Here is a 23,024-nt window from a genome sequence, read left to right as displayed (position 1 = left end):
ATTTGTGTATATCTACATGTTACAGTTCTTTGATTAATAACATGAGAAGTATTTGCCCCTGGGTGAAAACTTTTCTCCCTAAATCAGCAGCTGGTAAAACAAAACTATTTTGACTTTTTTCAGTAGCATTGCTTATTTTTCACTTTCCTGTCATCTGTTTACAACATCAGTGGGGTTGGGTGCTCTCTTACCCCCTGGAATTGTGTTTTGCTTAATCTTTTACTCTCTCAGCCAGCAAGTTTGTTTCTACTGAGATACAATCTCAAGGAGGAAATAGTTTCATAGAGAATGAGTGTACATCTTAAGTGAGTCTGCATGTTTATTTTGAGAAAGATAAAATGTCAAAAATAAGAATGGAGAAATCCCTTTAAATTCACTACTGAGCTTTAGTAGCAGTCTACTCAAATTAGTGTCTGTAATTCCTTCTTGACCAGGACACTGGTGACCTTTTTCTCCTACTTTTCCTGAAACTTATCTACATCCCCTGGAAACTCTCTGAGTTTTCTTGAATGTCCAGGAGTCACAGAGACAGGTAACACTTGCCATGTAACAATTTTCTGCTGTGCCTGTATTTCCCTTATTATGGTAGATGTACACTATCTCCAGCTACCTATCTATTTCAGAATAAAAGCAAGGCAAATATGCCAATTTTTATGGGTGTTCTGAGGAGAGCCACAAAAATGCTCAGGGGACACATTGGTCCTTGGCATGCAGGAGGTGATCCTTGAACAATGGGCCATTGTCTTGGGTCAGTGTGGTGGTCTTTTGGAAGCTGGGAAGTGGCCACAGGGGTAGCTCCTGAGGAGCTGCTGGAAGCTCCCTGGATTCCAATCCCTGTCCCACCTCTGCCCAAGGAAGATACAGGAAGCTGGATGGGTCTCTGTGAGGAACATGTTCAAGAAAGGGAAGGTGAAACTGCAGAAAATATGGAAAAAAAGAGACCTGGAGAGGAGAGGAAGAGATGAGAGGGCAATGCCTGAGAAAAGACACCCAGGTCAGTGAGGAAGGAGGGGGAAAGGTGCCTGAGCAGAGGTTTCCCCACAGCCCGTGGTGAGATGGCGGCTGTGCCCCCACAGCCCATGGAGGAGCACGGGGGAGCAGTCCCTGAAGGACCATGGTGGGGTAAATGTGGATTTGTAGCCCCTGAAGTGTCCCAGGTGGGCAGAGGTGAAACTGCAGCCTGTGTGGGATCACAGAGAGGGTCAGGTGTGGATCTGCAGCCACGGAGGAGCCCGTGTCAGAGGAGGTGACTGTTCCACAGCAGCCGTGACTCTGTGGGCAGCCCGGGCAGGAGCAGTCCCTCAGGAACTCCCACGGGAGGGACTCGTGTGGAGGGGTTCCTGAGGGACTCTCTGCCATGAGAAGGACCCTGCACTGGAGCAGGAGAAAAATGTGAGGAGGATGTGTTTGCTCTGGATGTAAATTGGGCAGGCAGAGCACTCCTTGCTGCTGCCTTAGGCTCAAGTTCTGGATTCACTGATTTTCCATCTAGTCCCTCCTCACAACCCTTTGTGATTATACCCACTTTGAAGTTGCAGGATGGGTGTATTTGACCTTTTTGACCTCCCTCATTTAGGATTCCATGACTGATTAACAAATGTGCTGGGAGGGAGTGGGTAATTACACCTGTAAAATTAATTAAATTAATTTTTTAAAAAATCTAATCAGTTCTTTCTGCATCTTGTAGGAATGTTCTTCCTTTTTTTGTTTTTTTTTCTGATTTAGAATTTGTTTTAAAATTATGGTACCTGTTTGGCCTTTGGTCCCTGCAGAGTGTATCCTGCAAGAAGACATTGTCTGAAATGCACATGGTAGCACTGGTGTTGTAGTCTGGGGCCAGTCCTGTACAGAGTAAAATAATGGAATGTTAACATTAAAAAAATGGAGGAAATCCAGGATTTCTGAAATCTCTGAAGCCAGTGTTGTGTCTGCCAAGGGTCATCAAGGTCACATGAGCTGCTGGGGTTCCATTTTTGGAAAGTTTGGTGTTGGGCAAGTGCTTCTTTCCTGGAGCACAGCTGGAGCAAAGCTTTACAACCAGGTTTAGCAAGAAGGAGTTTGCTAAGAGTAGTAGCAGGTAGATATTTTGAAAAATACTTCCTTTTTTTAGCATACATCTGCTGGCTGGAGAATGCTAGGAAATATTTACACACCTCAGTGTTTTAATAATTTAACAGGTAATTATTCATTAGGTTGCTGACAATATGATGTGAAGATAGTATCTTGAGAGGGTTGCTTGAGAATTTTCCCTTGAGAAATACATAAGCAGATAAGCTGGTAAGCTCCTGGATGGTTTGCACAGATGCTCAAGCAATTTATTTTTTAAGAGCTTCAGCAGAAAACAGGACTTTTAATTGGCAGGTAGGCATTTCACACTGCTCTGGAGCTGTTTTGTATGGATGGCTGAACTCAGACTAAACCAGAATTACATGGAAAAGATCTGTTTCTGTTTAACTGGGTTGTTACACTTAAAGGTCATCAAATAAGACATTTCAAAGACCACCACGTCTCTAATTCCATCACCTCTAATACTAATTTTATGCTTTTAAAGTCTAGGGATGCCATCAAGCTGGATGACCTGAAGGCAGAGGTGTCACCACGGATTTCAGCAGAAGATCTGATTGATTTGTGTGAGTTGACAGGACCCAGTCATTCCAAAACACCTGTAAAGAAAACAAAGTCCAGCAAGCCAAAGCTGCTGGTGGTTGACATTCGGAACAGCGAAGAGTATCCTTCAAATCTAAGTGCCAGCCTGGCCAAATCAGGCTTCTTTCAATTATTTCCCTATTGTCTGCAGGCAGTGAGATGCTGAAATGGGGAATAATGGAAAGGGACGTGTTAGAGGTACAGTGGAAGGACCAAAATAAGGGTTTTTTTGTCACAGAGAGACCTGGTTTGCAGGGAAGGGGACAAATGTACTTTTGCAGTCCCCTTTCAAGCTGTAGGTCGAGTGAAAACACTTTGTACCAGCAGCACAGGTGCTTTAATGCTGCTTTTTTTGTTGTTTGGGTTTTTTGGGGTTTTTTTTTTGTGACAGTTGTTGTCAGCAGACCTTTACCATCTAATAGGACCAGTATTTGGAAGGGTGTGAGGCTTTTCCAAATAAGTGCAAAGGGACATAGAGAAGCATTGATAGCTCACGTGCTTTTCCAGTCCCTCAGTGGAAAATCATTTCCTATTGAGTGCCTTCCTGCTGCTGTCAGGTAATACAGCTCTAAGGCCTCTGCTTAGCCTGTAATCAGAAGAGTCTTAAACTTGAGTATCTTGAAACTATCAGGAACAGTTAATACCTTACTTGTTCTTTTTCAAATACATCGTTCTTTGCACGTGAAGTATTTTTCAAATTGTGTTTCTGAAGTATCATAGCTGTGGGGCTGGGTTTGTTGTTTGGGTTTTGGGAGGAGGAGTCCTTCTTCTAGACGTGGTTTTCCAGGAGCATGCAACTTCATCAACATCCCTCTGAAAGTGGAAATAATTACAAGATGTTAGTAGAGGTAACTTTTAACCTTATGCCAAGAATTTGGGATTATACTTGTTATTGGTAGGTAGTAAATATTGCTCCTTTTGCAGCAGCTAAGGTGATGTAAGCAGTTGGCCTTGCAGTCAGTGTACTCCTTGCTGTGTCACAAGGTATACTTCAAACAATACATAAAAGAGAAATAACAAAAGAATCATGACCTTTAGTCAATCTTTTACTCTGAGGAAAGAGGATCATTCCTTTCATGTATGTCTGGCTTGTTCTTAAAGATCTTCAGTGAGATTCATCACTAAAGATCTTAACAGCATCTAACAAATGCTATTGACAGGCTGCATGAATATTAAAAAACTGTAAAGTCTAGACAATGGTGTGACTGTGGATCATTGCCAGAATTTGTGTTAAAATATGTAGTAGAGTTAAATAAATAATATTTTCACCTCATTTTTTAATCTAGCTTCTTAAAGTACCATTAAAAGGTAATAATTGTGCAGAAAAACACTGCCTAACATTTTAGTCTATTAAATATTTTGCAATATTTATGACAAAGTAGGATGAAGCAGATAGCTATTATTTTTATTATGCAAAGGTGAAATTATTCTTACATAGTAAACAGAATGCTGTAATTGGAATATTCTAAATTAAAACAGTTATTTTTCAAGGGATTACAATTTTATTGTGTGCCAGACTTGAAGCTGTAATGTGATCTGCTGTGTAGATAAAACATAATAGTCAAAGGAACACCAAAATTTTTCTTTTTGGCTTGCATGTACTGGTTTCATGCATCAGTTGAGGATTACAATGAAGTAGAGAGTCATGTGTCTGAGTAGTTTGACTCTTTATTTTCTGGACTCCAGTGGTTTCTTTACTCCTGGATCTAGATAGTTGAAAATGTGAAAATGTGGTGCTCTTTGCTCAGAAAACAGTGCAAATGAAGGCTATTTTCTGAGAAATAATTTCTTCATCAAGAGATCATACTATTTAGACTCCAGCTACCAGAATTATCCCTGAGTGAGTTGGTTTGTATCATGGCTGTAGAAAAAATCATGGTATAAATGATAGTTCTGTCCTTTTTCTTCCTCTGTCGTGTCAGAAGTTGTTTTCTCCATATGGGTAAATGAGGTTTGTCAAGACAGAACAGCACAAAAGACAAACAACTGTTGTATCATGAGAACCAGGATGAAGAGCAGGTTCATCCCACAGGTGTGCCTGTGCCAGAGCTTTCTCTGCCTTCCAGATGTCCTTAACTGATGTTCCTAAGCTTTAACCGTGGGCACATTTCTGGCAGCATCAATGTCCCATTTGCATCAGCATTTACTGCAGAAGGGGATCTTGTCCAGTGCCCATCCACTGCCACTCTGCAGAGCTTCAAAGGAAGAGTTGTGGTGATTGTAGGGAATGCAGTTAAGAACACAGCTGCTGTAAGTACTGCTACTGCAATAAATGTTTCTTCTTAGATCCCTTATGATCCCTGCTTGAAAAGGGAAAATCTGTTTTCATGGAACTTTTTCAATCACTTTTCTACAGAGAATTTCCAAGGAAATGTATAAAAGATGTAGAGTGGAAACATCTCAGAATGTTTATTGCCTCATTTTTATTTACTTTCACTCCAGAAGTTTCATTAGATCCCTCCAACTAAAATGTGTCTGGCTTCAGAAGCACAAATGGACCTGCACTTTACTATTCTGTGCAGCACCTAATCTTCAGATCACCTATAAAGTTTCATGGGTATCCATTTGTGTTTTAAGATGGGTTTATAACCAGAAACCAGCTTCAGTATACAGGGGCTTCATTCAAGACCTTTTTACAAGGCCTAAGGAAGCCAACAGTTTTCATTATCAAGTGCTTGCTCCTGAATTAATACATATTGTATGTTAATAATATAAATTTTAATTCATTATATTGTATGAATATTAAATTTCTAAATGGTATTTTATATATATTATTTCTAAGTGGAAAATTAAAAGTGTGGGTGTTTAAAATTTATTACCTGGTGAAATTTGAGACTTTGCTCTTACTTTCATTCTCAGGAAAATTTATTCTGAAACCAGCTGTTAAATACCTGTTTGTGTAGGCTTCTTTTCAAGTCTTTGCATGCAAGTCCTCTAAGTTACAGTTCTGTACTGATGGGATGGGAAGTGCTCCTTTTTGACCAGATCTTCTCGTAAAGAATTTTTCCTTGATCTTGTCTGCACTTTTTTTTTTCCCCACATATTATGTGTTTGCCCAAAGTTGTGCTTTTTGTGCTTTGAACTTCCATTCAGCTTATGCTGCTACTGTAACCATTAACTAGGCAGGATGTGTTGTTTTGGGGGGGGTATAGGTGCCTATCTTTCCCTTGTTGTTAAAGTGCCATCTCATTTATCTGGTACCCCTTAATACAAGAAGTGGCTGATTTAAAATAATCTTGTGAGCTGGGTCTACTTAGGTAAGTGTTGTTTAAAAAGCTCTACACTGGGGAGCTTTCAGAGTGGAGAACTCTTGAGTGAAGTCACACAGCAAACCAGACTGCAATCCCTGAGATTTTTGTGTAGCATGTGAAGAACTAACAAAAATATTGTGGCAATGGATGGGTACTAAAAAAATTGTTTGATATTTCTCCTCCTGTTTCTGAAGTCTTCTGTCCTCCTGTTTCTCTGTCTTCTGACTCTTTCAGAGTAGGATATTAACATTTGTTCCCTGGCAGTATTTTTCACAGCAGTCTTTTTTGGTATTCTGGTACAGTATGTTACTCCTCCTTCCCTCCCAACTTACCCTTTAATTACAGACTGTCACAAAAATGTCTGTGAAAGTGAATAATGTGCACATAGCAACTCTGCAGCCTGGCCTGAAGGGTGATGGGAACAGTGCTGCTCAAGCTGTTGTGTTGTGAGACTCTTCACTGTAGACAGTCTTAAAATGTGGTTGGATTTGTGTAAATCACACTTGAAAGCTGAGATTTGACTGCTTGGCACAGGGTAGTAGAAATATTTTGATAAATGCTCCAGTGTGCAAATTATTAAGACTTTTTGATGGTACTCACAGGACCAGCACTGGTATGCTTTTTGTATTCAGAGCAACACCAACACAGGGTAAAATTTTTAACATTTGCCCAAATTTTTATATGGATTTGCTGTGATCTTGTCTCTTTGAAAGCCTGACTTCTTGTATCTGCATGATAGAGTCCTAGCTGACTGCATCCAAGTGCAAATTAAGTGTTCTGGCTCAGTAATAGTCACCAGGGAAAGCATTTTGTGTGGAACTGATTGATGCATTACTTAATACAAGAGCAATGTTCCCAAAGTCTTCACCAAAGCCATCCCATAGTAGCCATTTAACAAGTTGCTTACATATTCACCCTAACATACATAATTCTTGTTTTGAAAACAGCAAGAGGGGGTTCACTTTAAATGCCAGTTGCAGCCAGTAAAAACAGGGTGACTGAACCACCTTGAAGCACATTTTGAAGAAAGGTCTCCTGGGGCAGAAAGGAAAAAGCTTAAAGTCTTGTAGCATCCCTTTAATCCTGTTCCTCAGATAAGCATGGCTGTTACCCCCAAGTAGGTTTTTTTTTGTCTAAAGGAAAACAGAAGTATTACAGGGAACTGTAATGGTCTGAGGAAACAGGTGTATCTCAGAAGTAGCAGGAGCATTTGATAAATTAGAAAGTATAATCCCCTTATGAATGACAGATGTTTATTTCTATTTGAAATTAATATATACCATGGAAAATTAACATTTTAGATGTTTGAGTAAATCTCTTTAAAATGTAGGTAGGTGGTTTACCTGTAACTAGGTTATTCAGTGGACTACAAATGACATATTCAGGTGTCTGTGACAACTTCTAGTTGACACTTTATGGTAGTATTTATGAAGAAATCATAGCCCATGGGTGAGGTCCAAGGTGGCAGTTTCTGCTGCAAAATGTCTGTGACATTAATTCAGAAGACCCCATTGGGCTTTTTTTGATTCATCAAATTTTGCTCCTTTTGGACCGCTGATTTTTTTCAGCTTTTTAGGAAACACTGATTATTATTTTTTCTCTTTCTTAATATCCTGGACTTTAGTTACTGATATTTAAATATAAATGAATGTCATGCTAAGGAGGAAATGTGTGTAGCTATTTCAAGTAGTTCTTCCTCTCATGCCCCTCCATCAGTGCACATGCCAGGAATAACACTCTCCTGTGTTTTGAAACTTCATCACAGTGTATTTTGGCAGGGCAAGATACCAGGTGGGGTTGGAACATTTCAGAAACATGGAGAACAAGTTCCCATTTCTGTCTGTAACAGACAGACTCCTCTGGTAGAGGAATGCATAAACATTTAGTGAGGAATAGAACTATAAAAAGGCAGAGCTTTAATTAGAAAGACTGCAATGCTGGTGACTACTTTATCAGAATTTACTGTTTCTGCTTTCCATGGCACAGTGTGGGAAGGCAGAAAGTAAAACTAGAAATGCCTTTAGTCAGATAAAATTCCATTACCTTATAATATAAACCTGGATAATTCTTCTTTGCAGTGTGGAGACAGGTGGATCTGCAAGCTCTTAGAGGCTGATGCTTGAAGTTTGCTGGCAGCTCTCAACTAAGGGCAGTGCCTGTGCCTCTGCACCCCTGAACTGTAATTTATTCCCACACTGGTGAGGTACCAATCATGGAGCATTCTCTGCTCACTGAATTTGCCCTGCCTGGATATTAAAATGCAATATTTTGAGCTCTGTTTGCAGCCTTTCTCTCCAAAGCTATGTAGACAATCACAGACCATTCTGTGACAAGGTAAAAAAAAATCCACATAAAACAAACCACTGCATCTCCTTTATGTCATCTGCTTGTATTTTTGTGCTTTCTGCCTGTCATTTGCTAAGAGCCCCAGATTCTGCAGTAGCTGTGTTTGACACATAAGTGGACAGAAATTAATTCCTTGCATGTATAGAATACCTTCAGTTTGAAGCAAAACTATGGCTACAGAAGGAGTTTAAAACTTTGCCACTATGAACTCTTACCTGTTAAAGAGGTCATTTATACTTTGTCAGGTAAACATATAGCACATATTTTTCTGCTTTAGTTTTTGTTAATCTATCAAAGGTAATTATAAGGAATGTAAACATAAAAAGAAATCCCATATACTTAGTTTGGATGAGCTTCCTACTGCTGTTCTTGAGTTGGTGATTTGGTTGTGCAAAGTCAGTTATTTGGACATCATGCATTCACTGGAATCTGGAATAGTATAACAAATAATTTTAAAGAGTTAAAAAGGTAGTTATAAGCATTTTAAACAGTCCATTGGGAGGCACGTGGTGATATTACAAATGGTATTAACTTTTCAGTCAAGGACAAAGCAACAATCTGAAATGGCAGGGCTGTCTTTCTCACAGGCATTGGAAAAAAAGGTGGAAGTATTTTAGTTTCAGATTAATCTATTTTGGTGGCTTACTTTTTGATGTATTGCAGTCAGTATTTCAAAGGCAATTTGATATTTGATGCACAAAATAATGTTCCTTTGCTTTGGGTTTTTTATAACTTGATATGCAATTTTTTTTTCCTTTGATTTTTTTTCTTGTTTAATCATCATTACTATTGTGATACAGGAAACACTGTTCCTTCACCAGTGTAGCAACTTTTCTTGAAGTTGGTACATGGAAACTGACATCTCCTGGTCTTGGTTTATGGAGTGACTCAATTGGGGAAAGTCTTTCACAGAGTTGGGGTGCACATGTGTGCTTGTACCATGTACCCTGCCTGAGGGTGGATCAGGGGGACAGGGGAGAGGACAGACCCCAAATTCATATCTGAGATCTGAGAGATCCAGTTATGTCAGACAAAGTTGACAGGGTAAGCATCAAACTGTGATGTTAATTCACTTGGGAACCCACAGAAAACAGCAAGGTGTTAGATTGATGCAGAGGAAAATATCTTATTTCATGTTTTGAGAGGGGTTCCGGGGATTATTCTGATATTAAATAATCCTGTTAGAATGAGGAAAAATCCTGCCTAAGCAGAGGTAAATAAAGTTCAAGGTTATGAGCATGACCACCCAGTTCAGCCCAGCTGTTTCAACAGACAGGCCTGGGTTCCTGTGTTGGACTAACTGGTGCAAAGAAAGAACTTCTAGAGTTTGATAATTTTCCTTTTGTTTAATTTGCTTTACTTAACACCAAGTTATTTCAATTTAAAGACTCTAATAATAAGCACTTTGCTAATGATTCTTCTGTTTCAGTTTGCAGCTCATCTAGTGAAAAACAAGTACCCAAGGGTTTGTATCCTAGATGGAGGAATCAACAAGATCAAGCCAACTGGTCTCCTCACTGTTCCTTCTCCACAAATTTAAGTGACTCTGAACATTCAGGAGTATCTGTCTGAACAGGGAAGTTACCATACAGGATGGATATCCCAAACCCAAAGGGCATTATGGCATCCTCAGTGTAGATGCTGTCCTGATCATCAGTGCAGATCTAGAGCATGGGAACTTTGCAGTAATTATTTGGGATAGACCTCCAGTTGGACCAGATTAAAACTGTGAATCTTCAGGCTTTCCAAGAAACATCTTTCAGAACTGATGTAGCTCAAAACTGGCTGAACGAGTCTGAACACAAAAAGAGAAACTCAGCTGGCATGTGGTATCTTTTAAATATTTCTGCAGAAAATAAGTAAGATGGCACTTGGTGGCTGTAAGCTACACTTAAATAGATTATTTTTCAGAAGTATTGTACTGTGAATATTGAAAGTAACAAGCTGAAGCTGTATCTTGTGTGTATCCTGTGACAAAGTGTGTTCTCTTAATATTTTAAAAAGTAATCTTGTGGTCTACTCTCTTTCTGAGAAAAGCATTTTTTCATCTGGATTGGAAATAAAGGTGTGTCCCAGACTCAAAGTCACTGTAAGAGCTGCTGCTGAGTCAATCCAAACTGTATCATATCCTGCAGAAGGGGAGAATTTAACATTCTATTGTAAAATAACCAAAATTACACCAAAGATCTGTTCACCTTACAGTATTAGCTTGCACTGTGAATTAGACACCTTGCTCTTTATTAGAGCATTGTTTGGGACATGGCTTTTTTGGGATAGAAGCCCACTTTTAAGGTAATAAGGATTTGCTCTTGAGAATAGTTTTTAGTTTGGCAAATGGAAAATTACAGCAGCTAATTTATTTCATTTTTCTCCTGTCACAAGAGATTTCCAAACTGAGGCTGTTGTGAGAGAAAGGGGGCATCAGGAAGAAGGCTGGGAGCAGTGTCTAAGTCAGAAGCAAAATGATGATTTGTTCTGAATGATTTTCTGTGATGGTGTGGTTGGTGTATTTGGATTCTTGTTGGTTTGGAAGTTGTTGGTTTTTTAACTGAAACCATGGAAGGTGAGGCCTTATGGAAGATGCTGAAAGAGGAAATCTTTGCTCTTGCCTGTGCAGGAACAGATCATCAGGTTCTTCTGTTAGCAGAGGGTCTCTGCAATAATCTGCTGAGTTATCTGACTTTAAAAATTACCTGGAGATGGAGAGGAGCAGTGAGGTTAATGACAAGCTTCCTGATCCTGCAAAATCATCCACTGTGATCAAAATTTTGCTTGGCTTCATGGAGCATGAGAAAGATCTTGTGATGGGTGGTGTCAGAGAGATTCTCTATGAATTTAACCACGTGGACAGAGAAGACATCACTGCCAATGCCCAGCAGCACAGACAGGATATTGGTGATTGCAAGGAAGGAACAAAACAAGTTATGACATCAGAGAGTTAACCCACAGAGTACATTTTGAACACAGCACAGATGCTTTATAATGCAAAAAAAAAAAAAAGATACACAGGATTAGAGTGCATACAAAACAGAGAATAAGGTGATGCCAGCTAGGTTGACTGAAACTCTTCAGTTTGGAGAAAGAGGCTACCAAAATAGAATGTCCTTTGCTGGAAGTGCATCCTTAAAATGTGGAATTTTGTCACCAGGAGAGGCCAACAGTTTATAAAAATACTCATAAAGAAGGATAAGACAGCTTTGTGGCAGAGCTCTGCCTCTGACTATTAATCACAATGCTTGAAAAAGTTATTCAGCTCAGAGCCTTCCTGAACTGTTGACTAAGAGAGGCTGGGAAAACACACCAAAGATTTCAGATGATTTCTTACACTCCCCTTTCAAGTATTTGCCTTTGGTAAGTGGGCATTGGGCTATATGCAATACAGCAGTTCAGGTGATAATTCTAAATTTAATCCCAGTTTGGTATTTCCTTCACCTTTATAGAGGTACTCAGAAAAGGATGGTAAGGACAGAGAATAAAATGCCTTTGAGAAAATACAGTTTAATGTGTGCCCAGCTACTTGTTCCTTTGGTAGGAAAGGTAGGAAGTATTTTGTATCTCCTATTGATATCTTCATTCTTATATAAGCCAAGTTATCTTTTGAGTTAAAAATATGTAGTATTTTTAAATGTTGATTATCTATAGATTTCAGCTATAATGGAGTCCAGTCTGAGTAAGCTTCAAAGCCTATATATTCCATTTGTGTATGGACATACTTTTGAAAAGACTTAAAAGCTGCCATAAAGTATAAGTTCATGATATAAAGTAATGTTTGCACTTAGTTGTCAAGAGATGATGTGAGGGAGGGTGTGCATAAAAGCAGGAAATGTCAAGAACTGCTAAACAGTATCAATTTTTTTTCCCATATAAATAGAATTAACTAGAAAGTTCTGTGGTTATGCAGCTGGTTATGGCTGCTACTTACTGACATACCTGCACATACTACTTCAGTCAACATTTTTGAAAATCTGCCTAGAAATAGGCATTCTATGCCTACTTATTTTAATTCAGTTGTGTAGGGCAAGAGCTCGGTCACTAAGTTAATTTCTGTTTCAATAGGGAAAGGAAATTTTTGCATTTTGTTCTAATTTCTCATTCAAGAATTTTAACTGGTTTTGGCAGTGCTTTCCCAGTGTGTCTGCCAAAATGTGTTTGCTGTCTTAGCCCACCAATTCTGGTGGAAATGGGAGCAGTCCAGAGATCACTGGATCACTGCCCATCACTGTTTTACTTAATATTCCCTAACTAAAGCAGTATTAAATTTTTCTCCTCTTTGTCTAGGGTTATCTGACATTGTCATTTTAGAGAGTGACAACATCTGATGGGATCAGCTCTTGCCAGCTGAGCTGGCCACAGGAGGAAAAGTCCTGTGGGTACAGAACAGGTACATGGAGTAACTGGGGGGTTTCATGAGATCCAGTGATTATGGCAGGAGCTTGAGCTCTCAGGTTGTTATTCCCTGCCTTGATACAAACATTTGATAACATCTTGGATAATCAGGGAGGCTCAGTTTCCCTCACTAAAATGAGGGTAATAACACCTCCTAATTTTACTCAGTGCAGAAAAAAATATTATAGTGAGTACTGTGCAATATATGAGGGTGGGGACAATGCAGACACTAAAGGCTCTATGAGTTCTGCATCATTAATTTTGCAAATGAGCCTTTCACTGCTAAACACTTTAAAATTTGGGCTTGAGCTTGAAAAATTTGTTCTCACAAGGGTCAGGATTTACATACAGTCTGTAAATGCTTTCAGTGGGATATGCTGGTAGAGTCATCCTGCTACTGTTGGTTGTTAACCTGCTTTGCAGACCACCCATTCTGTCTGTGCAAGAGAACAAAGCCACACGGGGCATTCAGTGCTGAGATTTGTTCTTACTGATTTCATTTAATTGATTAAAAAAAAAAAAAAAAGTAGTCTCCTGCATGTTTTCCTTGTGAAATCTTAGGCTGACTGCAAATCCTCTTAAAGCCTCTGCTGACCCTGTTTCAGGTATCGTTCTCAGGAGAGGGCTTTTTAGTAAGAAACCTTAGGAAATTCAAATATCAGCAGGCACAAGGGTTGTTTTCCTGGCCTGTGTTGTACTGATTCAGCAGGATACTTGTGGAGCTGATCAGAGGCACTGTCAGGCTGCAGATAATGTCATGACTCCCAGCTTTAAGTTATGCGTAGGCTTAAATACCTTAGATAGTTTATTCTGCTCCAGCTAGAAATAATGAGCAGGGATGATCAAAACATCAAGCTTTGCCTCAACCCACCCAAAGACCTAAGAATTCTCTGCTGCATTGTTGGTTTTTTTATTTAAACCAAAATTTAAAATACCACCTATAGCCAGAGAGCCTTAATCAAAATAAGGGATAATAGAAGAATAATAATGAGAGTACTTTGAGGGAAAGAGGGTAGAAACAATCAAAAACCAAACAATTCCACCCACTGAGGATATGTGGAAGGGATTATGCATGCAGATTCAGGAGCTTCTTGCATTCCCACTTGCCAGCAGTTGCTATCAGAGAGGAGGAGCCTTTCTTGGCTGCAGTGGTTGAGCTGCAGCCTGCAATCAGGTAATGTTCTGTTGTTTTGTTTCATGGGCCTGCTCTGTGGGAGGTACTGCTTGTGCAAAGGCTGCTTTTCCTCTTGGATGTAGTAGTGGTGCAGCCTCCAAGGAGAAAAATTATCTCATTAACTCTTGGCCAGGAGTGAGCACAGAGCCAGGATGCTCCCTGTGTGCACAGCGTGGTCTTCATCACACAATACAATTTGTAACTGCTGATTACTCTTTGGGTGATGTTGAAAGCCTGCCTGTCAATCCCCACCTGGAGAGCAAAACCAGTAAGTAATCCTCCTCCCCCAGCTCCTGCCTAATTCAGTGCAAGCTTCACAGAAGAGGCAGGCAAGTCTTGCTGCAAGTAACCTTTGGTCATATACAACTCTCTAAAGCTATAAATGAAGTGGCCTCTTGAGATATGGGTAGGGCTGGAGAACATTGGCAGTGTGGGGGGGAGACACAGTGGGATATTACTGGAAGAGTTTGAACATCAGAGGGGAAAGAAGGGCTATGGGAAACATGGGAAAGTCAGATAAAATATTTGTGTAGGCATTCAGAATGTATTGTCAGCACAGAGGGTTTTTTACCATTAAAAAAAGTGGAAATTGTGCTCTCTTCAGTATCCAAAGTACTTGCAGGTAACAGACAGGTCCCAGTAATTTATCTGTTAACTCCAGAAAACACATGGGAGGAACTTACTATGGACAGGGAACAAAGGGATTAATGTTAAATTTGTTATCCAGAAACTCTCAACTGAGTGCAAGTCTGGAATGCATCCGTTCTCCTAGGATTGCACCAGTGTCACTGTGTCATTATTTAAGAGGTATTCATGTGTTTACTGCCTTTGCTGAAGCTGCTCTTTGCTTTGCAGAGACCCAGGCCTGGCTCTTTGTGAAGTCTCAGATGCAGCCATGCATGAATGAGAAGCACTTCTCACTTGGTGAGCCAGCAGCTCAGATCTCAGGAGAATTTGAAAACATGATGTGCAGAACATTTCATGGAAAAGTATGAAGATTATCAGATATACAGTTCTGTCTTATTTAACGTGACAGCTGTGCTGTAGCACACTCATGATGTATGGATATCCTGAGGAATAAGCAATTTATTTGATACAGTATAGCACATTTTCTGGTCCAATTTCTTTGCCCCTCTTTTGGCTTGTTCATTGTTTACCAGCTGTATCACTGATGGCAGCATTGTGGTTTTTTCCTTGCCTAAGGTTTTTGGATCCAGCCAGCTTTCTCTACCTGCTTTTTCCCTTTGGGATTTGTGCACAACTACTGAGACACACTTCAGCATCTTCCAGTGGCAATGCATTCACCTGGAGCTGCAAGGTAGGTAGCAAGACACCTGGGGGATGCAAGCCTCCAGTTATCCCCCAGGGCACAGATTCTGTTCCATGACAGTTATTGTTTCTTCTCTTTTACCACCTCTGAGAATTTAAATATTGTTATCACCCAGCCTGTGATGAAGGCAGGAAATCTTCTGACATTAATGTGGCAAGCTTGAGAGCCAATAGCTTTTAAAAAATTACATTTACAGTAGAAGCTCAGTCTGCTGTTGAAAAAGGGGAGCAAACCTGGTTGACCTACTCAGTGAAGAGCATTATGCATTTTTAGCTGAGAACCCAGCTGGTTATTGTCTTCTGTTGGTGAATGTATCTGTCAAGAGCAGCAATGTAGACCCAAAAGGAGAAATGTAAAATGAAACAATTGGGACTGTTTTGTTTTTTTTTTCTGGATGTGCCTCATTCACTCTGTCTCTTACTAGGATTTATAGTGAGTCAAAAAAATGTCAGCAAGAAAACAATTTGATTCTGATCTGTCCCTATATGAATACTGAGGTGAGAGGCACTGAAGCTGGTAGTAAGTAAGATTGTTTTGGCCAGAAACTGCCATACTGCAGAGGAGGAGACTTGACTGTGCTCCAGGGTTGGATTTGTCTGTCTGTGCTGCCCTGCAGTACCATGAAGCAGTCGTGTTTGTTCTTCTGTGCCTTGTCAGGACTTGAGTTGCTGTCACAGTTCTGCTGCTCCTGCAAGGAATTCTGCCATTGTTACCTCCTTTTTTTTTTTTTTTTTTTCTGTGTCCCGGGGTTATTATTTTTTTAACTTCTGGGTGTGTGCAGTTGTGAAGTTTCTTGAGTGCATTTCAGGGAGTCTGTTCCAGTGCAAGTCAGTGGGATAATATGATAATTTGTCATTTGATACCAGGATTTTGGCAGAGCTACCTGAGCATGACACTTAATAACAGAGTGAGCATGAAAGAGCAATGTTGGAGTTTACTCCCAGGACTGTGTGAACTGTGAGAATGGAATTCCAGAGGCTGTGCTGAGCTGGGGTTGATGTGCTCCACCACTATTTCTTACACCCACCAGTGGGGCAACACAAACATGTGGATAGAGAAATGGCTTGGGGAGACCTACAGTTAATATCCCTGCCTCTGAGTGTAGGCAGCTCAATTAACTTCTTTAGGACTTTTTTTCCAGTCTTTTTCTGTAGCAAACACAACAAGAGGCAATTCCTTCTTCATATGGACACGTTGCCACTTGGTTCAGACAGAAAAAGCTGATTGCACCACTAGGAGATGGCCAGAAAGCTGGGAAATGTGAGAGGGCAGGAGAAAAAGAATGGGGGCAGGAGATGGGAGTGAAAGGTTGATTGCTTGGGAGTGCTCTCTCCAAGCAGAGATCATAGGCAAGCAGAAATAACTTGTGGGTTTGAATAGATGGGGTCTGACCTTGCTTACTGAGGAGTTTAATGAGGGTTCAGACAATGAAATCAAGGGGAGGAGATATTTGCCCTAATTTTAATCTTTGTTTATCTTTACACAGTCTTAGAAAAAAATGTTCTGTATTTTAAAGCAGGGAACAAGTAGTGAGGAGAGAGAACAGCAAGCTTCTCTCTCTCTGGATGCTATCTTAACAAGAGGTCCCCAGGCTTATGTGGGTCTGCAGCATAATTTCCAATGGACTTCATGCTTTTATTAGAATTAGTGTCACAAACTCAATTAATCTGCCACCCCCTGAGGGGAAGGGAACAGTACAATTGTTGGAATGGCTGTTGTTGGTACCCCTTGTTTTGCATTATTAATGTTGCTTTTTAAGGTAGAGAAAATGTCTTTATTACATGGATGAGCAGCACCACTTCACTTGGGCTTTGGCTTGCTGTCTGTGCCTGTTGAAACATTGGCAAGAGGTACAAGTTTTTCTTTTCTTTTTTTGGTATGCAGAAGCTGCAAGGCTCACGAGTTGGACACTTCTAAGATGTGATGGAGTCTGAGGGCAGGAACTAAGAGGTAACTAAAACCCTGCCAGGTTTGAGCTGCTACCCAGGGAAAGCAAGCAATGGAGGGAAGGTTACAAAGAGAGGAATTTAACTTTTTTTTTCATTTGACAGCTGGCTAATCTTTCTGAATTTGAAAGGTCAGAGTCACGAGGCATAAATGGAGTAATAATAGCAATGTGTGTCTGACAGCATGCCCCACTGCTTTGTGGCTATTAGGAAAATACCACAGGAATTAATTTTTTTAAAATAGTTCAGTGTTACAGGCACAAGGGGCGTGACCATGGCTGCAGGGAAAAAGTTCTGGCCTCTTAGTTCCTAAAGTAAAATATTCCTGTTTGCTTAGTATTTATCTCAAGGAGTCAATTGGCTTCTCATGCCAGAGAAAACAGTCTTTGGGTTCAGCAGGTCCTGAGGCAAAGAAATTTTATTATTGTTTGGGCAGGAGCTGGCAAACACTGCCAGGTGCAGTGCTATATACCTTGTGTGACTCTGGTAGAAGGGAGCCTAAACTTAGAAGTATGCAGCTAAGGATAAAGGCTTTGATAACCTTCTTTTCCTCAAAAGCTCAGGACCACAGCAGCAACAGAGGCTATTTGATTTTCAAAAAATAGGCAATCTCAGCCCAAAGGAATTAGCAAGAGTATTGTCTAGAGGACAATTTTTTCCAAGCAAAGGAACAATGTTTAGAAGAGACCATACAAGTGCACAGAAGAGATCACACCAGGAGGAGAAACTTGGCTCTTGGAGTGTAGGCTGCTGTCAGGAGCATTCTTCTGCTCAGGGTTGTCTTCTCATGACTAATCTGACTCTTTTTAGGGTGGTTATTGTAATCTCCAGACAGAGTAGAACCAATATTGTGAAGTTCAAGTGCAAGGTAGTTTATGGAAGGAAACCTAAGGAAGGTTTCCTGCAGAAGAGATGGGGCTGATTCAAAGTGCTCCCTGGGGATGTAGTGACGTGGCTGGATAGAATGGGATCTGGAAACAAAATCTTGTATTGGTCTCACTGTGTCCTCACTTTGATGTCAACAAATGCAGTAGATGCACACTTCCACTAGTCATGCTACTGTCATTTATGGAGAATATTTCTTTGCAATCTATTTGGGGAGAAAAAAGTTTAACTCTTCTTTTTAAAACAAGTAATTATAACCTGGCAGGAGGTTATACAGTACATTTGATAAATTTTTAATATCAATTTAGTTCAATATCTGTTTGTGACAGTTACCTATTTAAATCCTAAGCAGGAAGGGCAGTTACAGCCAACTCCATAGGAAGACCTCAGGTCATACTCTCTTCTTCTGGAGGCTCACATGAAACTGGCAGTATCAGTGTGTGAAACTATGATAGATGCTGTTTCTTGTAACGTGGACATTTTATACTGCAGAAGCTCTTAAATTACCTGTGAAACTGTAAAAAAGCTAAGTTGAAAACAGTCATTCTTTCTTATGAGTACTATATAATGCTCTTGTCATATTACAGTGAATTGCACTTTTATTTGTATATTTCATAATAAGCTGCTTCTTTGATTGAATTGTCATCTTTTGGTTCATTTCACTGCAGTAAAAACAAAACTTTTGATCTAGAAATCAACACAAAATTTCCAATTAGTTGCAAGTAACAGCCTCCTTTACTGGTTGCTTTAAAATAAGGGCAAGGTATTTCAACTATTCACAGATATTTCTGACATTTTACAAAATAACGTAAGAGAGAAAAATCATTATCATATTTAAAACACAATAGCTTAAAAATGTTTAAAAATGCATTGGTTTATCCTTTTCAAAATGCTGATACAGTTTTGCAAGAGACTCTCTGTTTGGTCAAATAAACTTTTACTGTACATATTCTGCTTTGTCCTAGGGAACAAACTGGAAGAATATTTTGTAAGAAGCAGGCGTTTGGAATATGACTCCTATTGGTCTTGCAATTTTGTCTCTTTGGACTTTGTGAGAGGTTTAAGATGAATTTTTTCTAATGATGGTCTTATAAAATGATATGGAACTGACATTTATTTTACATTGTATTTAAGCATTTAAAAGATCTGGGACTTATTTCTGTTATAGATGCATTTTTTGAGGCTTTAAGACTGTGCCACTAACAACATTTTATCAATGCTTTTCATTTTCTTAAATTTTTCTTTAAATTTTTTTCTTAAATTTTCATTTTCTTAAAATTCTCTTTGTCAAATTTAGAACTGGTATCAGCAGTGATGATGATGATGTTCCTCATTTAAAAGCCCCCAGAACCAAACAGAAGAATTCCCTGGGAAACTGCACACCTCATGCATGATACATAACTAAAAAGTCAGTCCAAATTCCGATAAATATTTCATCCCAGCTAGGGCTAATAGTCTTTCTAGGTCTAAAGAATAAAATGTTTACTATGTACAGAAGGGTTGGACAGAATATGGAATTTTGACAAAGATGACTGAAGGCATTTCATGGTTTGGATTGTTGCTTTCTGCTTATGTGTAGGCTTGTACTACCTGTGGGAAGGGAACATTCCTGGTGGTGTCAACGGGTTCAGTCAAGATGCAAGTTCTCTTCTCCAGTCTTCAAATGAACCAGGAGTTTCTTGCAGGACTGAGAGCCCTTCAGGCCTTGCTCCTGAGCTAAATGCAAACCTGTACAGCACGATCAGATGCCAGTTTGTATCAGGTAAGGGTTTGGTCTTTTGCCTTCAAAATATTACAACGTGAAAAGCTGCACCAGCAGTTTTCAATGAGCACCATTAAGTGACTTTGGTAACACAGCCACGGGCACGACCGAGCAGGATCAGAGAATCTGCCCAGCTCCTGTCTTGCACAATAAGAAAGCATGACTGCCAGTTACCTCACAACTAGAGTCTGTAAATATTAAGAACATAAATATGTTAATAACCATACACATATACACAAAACACGCAATATTACAGGATGCAGTGCTTACTCTGTGTAACTGCTTGTTGTTAACACAGCTGCAACCCCAAAATAAATGCTACTTGATATGAAGCAAACCCTTCTTGCAAGGGCAGGGGCAGTAAGCCAAAATTCAGGTCCAGGCTTCTGCAAATCTGAGGTGACTCTGAAGCTAGAGCAGTCCCACTGTCTGTCAGATCTAATCAGTGAGAGCAACACTGTGGGAAGATAATGAACATCAGTTAACACTGAAACTTTCTGAGATGGAGCTGTTTTTTTTGTTTTTGCCACCATTCCCATCAATTCTCCCTTTATCACGTGTGCTCTTGGTGTGAGCATTCACCTGGCTTATCAGGGGATAAAATTATTACATACAAAATATGAGTTAGGGGTAAGGATTAGTAGAAACAACCAGCCTGTGATTGGTGTTCCTGAATCCTGGGAGGTGCTCTTCATGGTTTTAAGTGGAGTTTCAGTGAGACTGCACTTAGCAGACCACCAGGAAGTCATTCTTCAACTTTTTCTTCTTTTTCATGGAGTTCTGTTTCAAAGCTTGGTAGGAGTAGCAGGAGAAGGGCTTGAGGAGACAACTGTGCTGGTCCAATGTCTTTGCTAATGCTCTTCAGAGCAGCGTCCTCTCCTCAAGATCACATCATCTAGTCCAATTTCCCCAGTTCTTCCTTTCCCTTTCTCCCCTTTGAAAATAACCTGGGAAAAGAATTAGAAACATTTGAGTGCAAAAAATCAAGTAAAATGAAAGAAGACTCGGTTGAGAGAGGACTCAACAGTAAGAAAGCAAAAGTGTGAGAAAGCTCAGGCAATCATTACTATTTGTTCTACTCAGAATTATGGCTGCTTTTTCTGTCTCTGATCCTCTCCTTTCTTCACTTTTACAGGGTCTCTGTGATGAACCAGCAGCTCAGGACAGAGATGCACCAGCTGCACCATCTGTTGAGGTGAGATGGCACGTCCAAGGTATGATCTCTGCTCTGCTTTCATTGTCCCTTAGGAGAAACACAAACAATCCTCTCTATTCTGGAAAAAAAAAAAAAATCCAGCTGTCTCCTAGAGGCTCTTTTCATTGCTAATGCTCCTTAGTTGTGGGAACTAGAAACATCCATCTTTTATTTAACAAATTCTGGCTCCTGCAGGCTCAGGGTAATCGACAGGAGCTTCAGCTCCTCACAAAATGGCAGCAGAGCTTTGGGCATGGATTTCAGCAGATCAGCAGCAGTCCAGATTTAGCCTGAATACAGGAAATTCACCAAACATAAAAGCTTGACTACAAAGCCTGGAGCACAAATCAGAGCCAACACAGACTGGTCAGCTGTCTTCAAGAAACATTTCCCATTAATCAGTACTGGTCACCTGTGCTACTGCTGTAGATTCACAAGGCTGAACTGTTTCATACAGTCAGTGGTTGTGACCATGGCTTAAAAATTATTCAAAGCCCTACAGCAAAACTTTGTAGGAGTCAGCTGCAGGCAAGCTGCAGAGCTTGAAACCAGGTGAGGCTGCAATCTAACCTCCCTGCATTATCAAAATGTACTTCTTTTCAGTATCTTTGCCCTAGTTTAATCAGTTATTAATCCACAGGGGCTGATTCTTCCTGTTTCACAGCACTGTATTATTTAGAGCATTGTTCACAGGGAATCTTGATACAGGCTTTTGGAAATCCATGCACAGTCTTATACCATTGTTCATTAGACTGCTTTCTCCTCCACGGGGATTTCCTGGAAACAAGTTCTGTGCTGTAGCTCACTAAAGGCTCTTCTGAAATTTCTGATGTGTCTATTGCTGTAGGTGGGGTTTGTGAAAAAAAAAACAAACCCTAATTTGACAAAATGCACAATGACTCTCTTATCCTTAGTGTGATTTCATTGGCAGGGAGTAAACCAGAGGTAAACACAGAGGCTGAAATTGGACCCAGATGACAAACATTCCAGTGCTACACCATCAAAGTGTCTTCAGCTTCTCCTGCAAAACCACAGAAGGCAGCACATGGGTCAGGTCACATGGGTCACTTACGCTCTTGATGCCTTGTCCTGGTAAAGTTATGTGTGTCTGTCTCCAGCCATGGCCACCATTTCTTCCCCAAACAGCTGGTCCATGAGCTCCATTTTTCCTTACAAAGACTTGGAGGGCACCAGAGTGCAGTCCAGGCACCTTATGCCTAAAGGACAGGCACAAATCACCAGGCTGAGCCATGTGCCCCAAGGGCAGGATCAGATGTGCTGCTCCTCCTTCTTTGCCTTTGGGGTCAGAGATGGTGAGATACTGTCCCCCTGCAAGAGAAAAGGCAGTTAAGTAAGGTGTGGTTTGGTTTGTTTTTTAATTCTGCTGTGTTGCTGGACCAAGTGCATAGGAGTCATTAAAAAAAATTAAAAGGGACCACAAGGTCCAGTAAATCTCAGACAGAGCCTAAGCTAGAAGATGAATCAGAACTGATGCATCTGCCTCCTGCAGGGTGAGATTTACAGTGCTGGTCCTGCTGCATTCATTAGTGCCAGGTTAGGTCTTGCCCATCTTAACTACTTTTATACAAAGCAAATAACCCCTCTTTGGAAAATTATTATTGCATTCCTTCATTCCTGACATTTATGCCCCTTGTAAACTGCAGGGGTTTTGCTGTTAGATCCATGAGAAGGCCAGCAAAGGCCAGCTCCTGTACATGAGCTACAGGTTTTGTCCCTTCCCTTTTGTTTGGGATCTGTGTTCAGGTTGAGGCTCAAAGCAAACATGGGCAGCTTTTCTATATAACTACAATTTAAATTTTTCATCTGGATTAGAGTAGAGAAAGGCAGACAGAGCAATGATTCCCAAATGGCTGTTACTCTGATACACTCCCTGAAGCCTTCACTAGCAGTAGTGTGTTGGCAGTGAACCTGCATCCTTAATTCAAAATCCTGTATGACCTCTGATCAGGGAAAACCACCTAGAACACAAAACCTGGATTATTTCAGATAAGGCAACATAAAGTAAGCCTTAAAACAAAGGCAGGCACTTCCATAAATCCCAGGTGCCCTGTCATATAGGAACTCAAAGCCACAATAGATAAG

General features: G+C 40.3%; 2 protein-coding genes and 2 long non-coding RNA genes across 18 annotated transcripts in view; 2 read left to right on the top strand and 2 right to left on the bottom strand.

Annotated features, from left to right (window-relative positions):
* Positions 1–2,649, bottom strand: part of LOC139795696 (uncharacterized) — a 40,378-nt gene extending 37,729 nt beyond the window's left edge. The window contains exons 1-2 of the long non-coding RNA XR_011725652.1: positions 2,524–2,649; positions 1,749–1,842 (exon numbers count right to left, since the gene is read on the bottom strand). This is a non-coding gene — a long non-coding RNA (uncharacterized lncRNA). The remainder of the gene's footprint in view (positions 1–1,748; positions 1,843–2,523) is intronic.
* TBCK (TBC1 domain containing kinase) overlaps positions 1–10,326 on the top strand; it is a 58,927-nt gene extending 48,601 nt beyond the window's left edge. For all 4 annotated transcript variants that reach the window (XM_071742615.1, XM_071742616.1, XM_071742618.1 and 1 more), the window contains 3 exons: positions 2,552–2,727; positions 4,737–4,896; positions 9,673–10,326. In XM_071742615.1, coding sequence (XP_071598716.1) covers positions 2,552–2,727; positions 4,737–4,896; positions 9,673–9,783 — 447 coding nt within the window. In that variant the 3' untranslated portion in view covers positions 9,784–10,326. The remainder of the gene's footprint in view (positions 1–2,551; positions 2,728–4,736; positions 4,897–9,672) is intronic.
* Positions 10,327–13,799: 3,473 nt separating this feature from the next.
* LOC139795698 (uncharacterized) lies at positions 13,800–15,495 on the top strand. The gene is made up of 3 exons (XR_011725654.1): positions 13,800–14,071; positions 14,659–14,727; positions 15,007–15,495. It is a non-coding gene; the product is annotated as an uncharacterized lncRNA (long non-coding RNA).
* Positions 15,496–18,680: 3,185 nt separating this feature from the next.
* The window catches only part of NPNT (nephronectin), a 36,429-nt gene continuing 32,085 nt past the window's right edge, over positions 18,681–23,024 (bottom strand). For 10 of the 12 annotated variants that reach the window (XM_071742620.1, XM_071742623.1, XM_071742622.1 and 7 more), the window contains 2 exons: positions 21,994–22,250; positions 18,681–20,673 (listed from right to left, as the gene is read on the bottom strand). In XM_071742620.1, the coding sequence (XP_071598721.1) occupies positions 20,578–20,673; positions 21,994–22,250 (353 nt within the window). In that variant the 3' untranslated portion in view covers positions 18,681–20,577. The remainder of the gene's footprint in view (positions 20,674–21,993; positions 22,251–23,024) is intronic. The other 2 variants (XR_011725650.1, XR_011725651.1) reach the window with 2 other exon arrangements.

This window comes from Heliangelus exortis, chromosome 4 (genome assembly GCF_036169615.1).
Source record: "Heliangelus exortis chromosome 4, bHelExo1.hap1, whole genome shotgun sequence".
NCBI lineage: Eukaryota > Metazoa > Chordata > Aves > Apodiformes > Trochilidae > Heliangelus > Heliangelus exortis.
The sequence above is the reverse complement of the archived record's forward strand: the minus strand, read 5'-3'. Positions and strand labels throughout refer to the sequence as shown.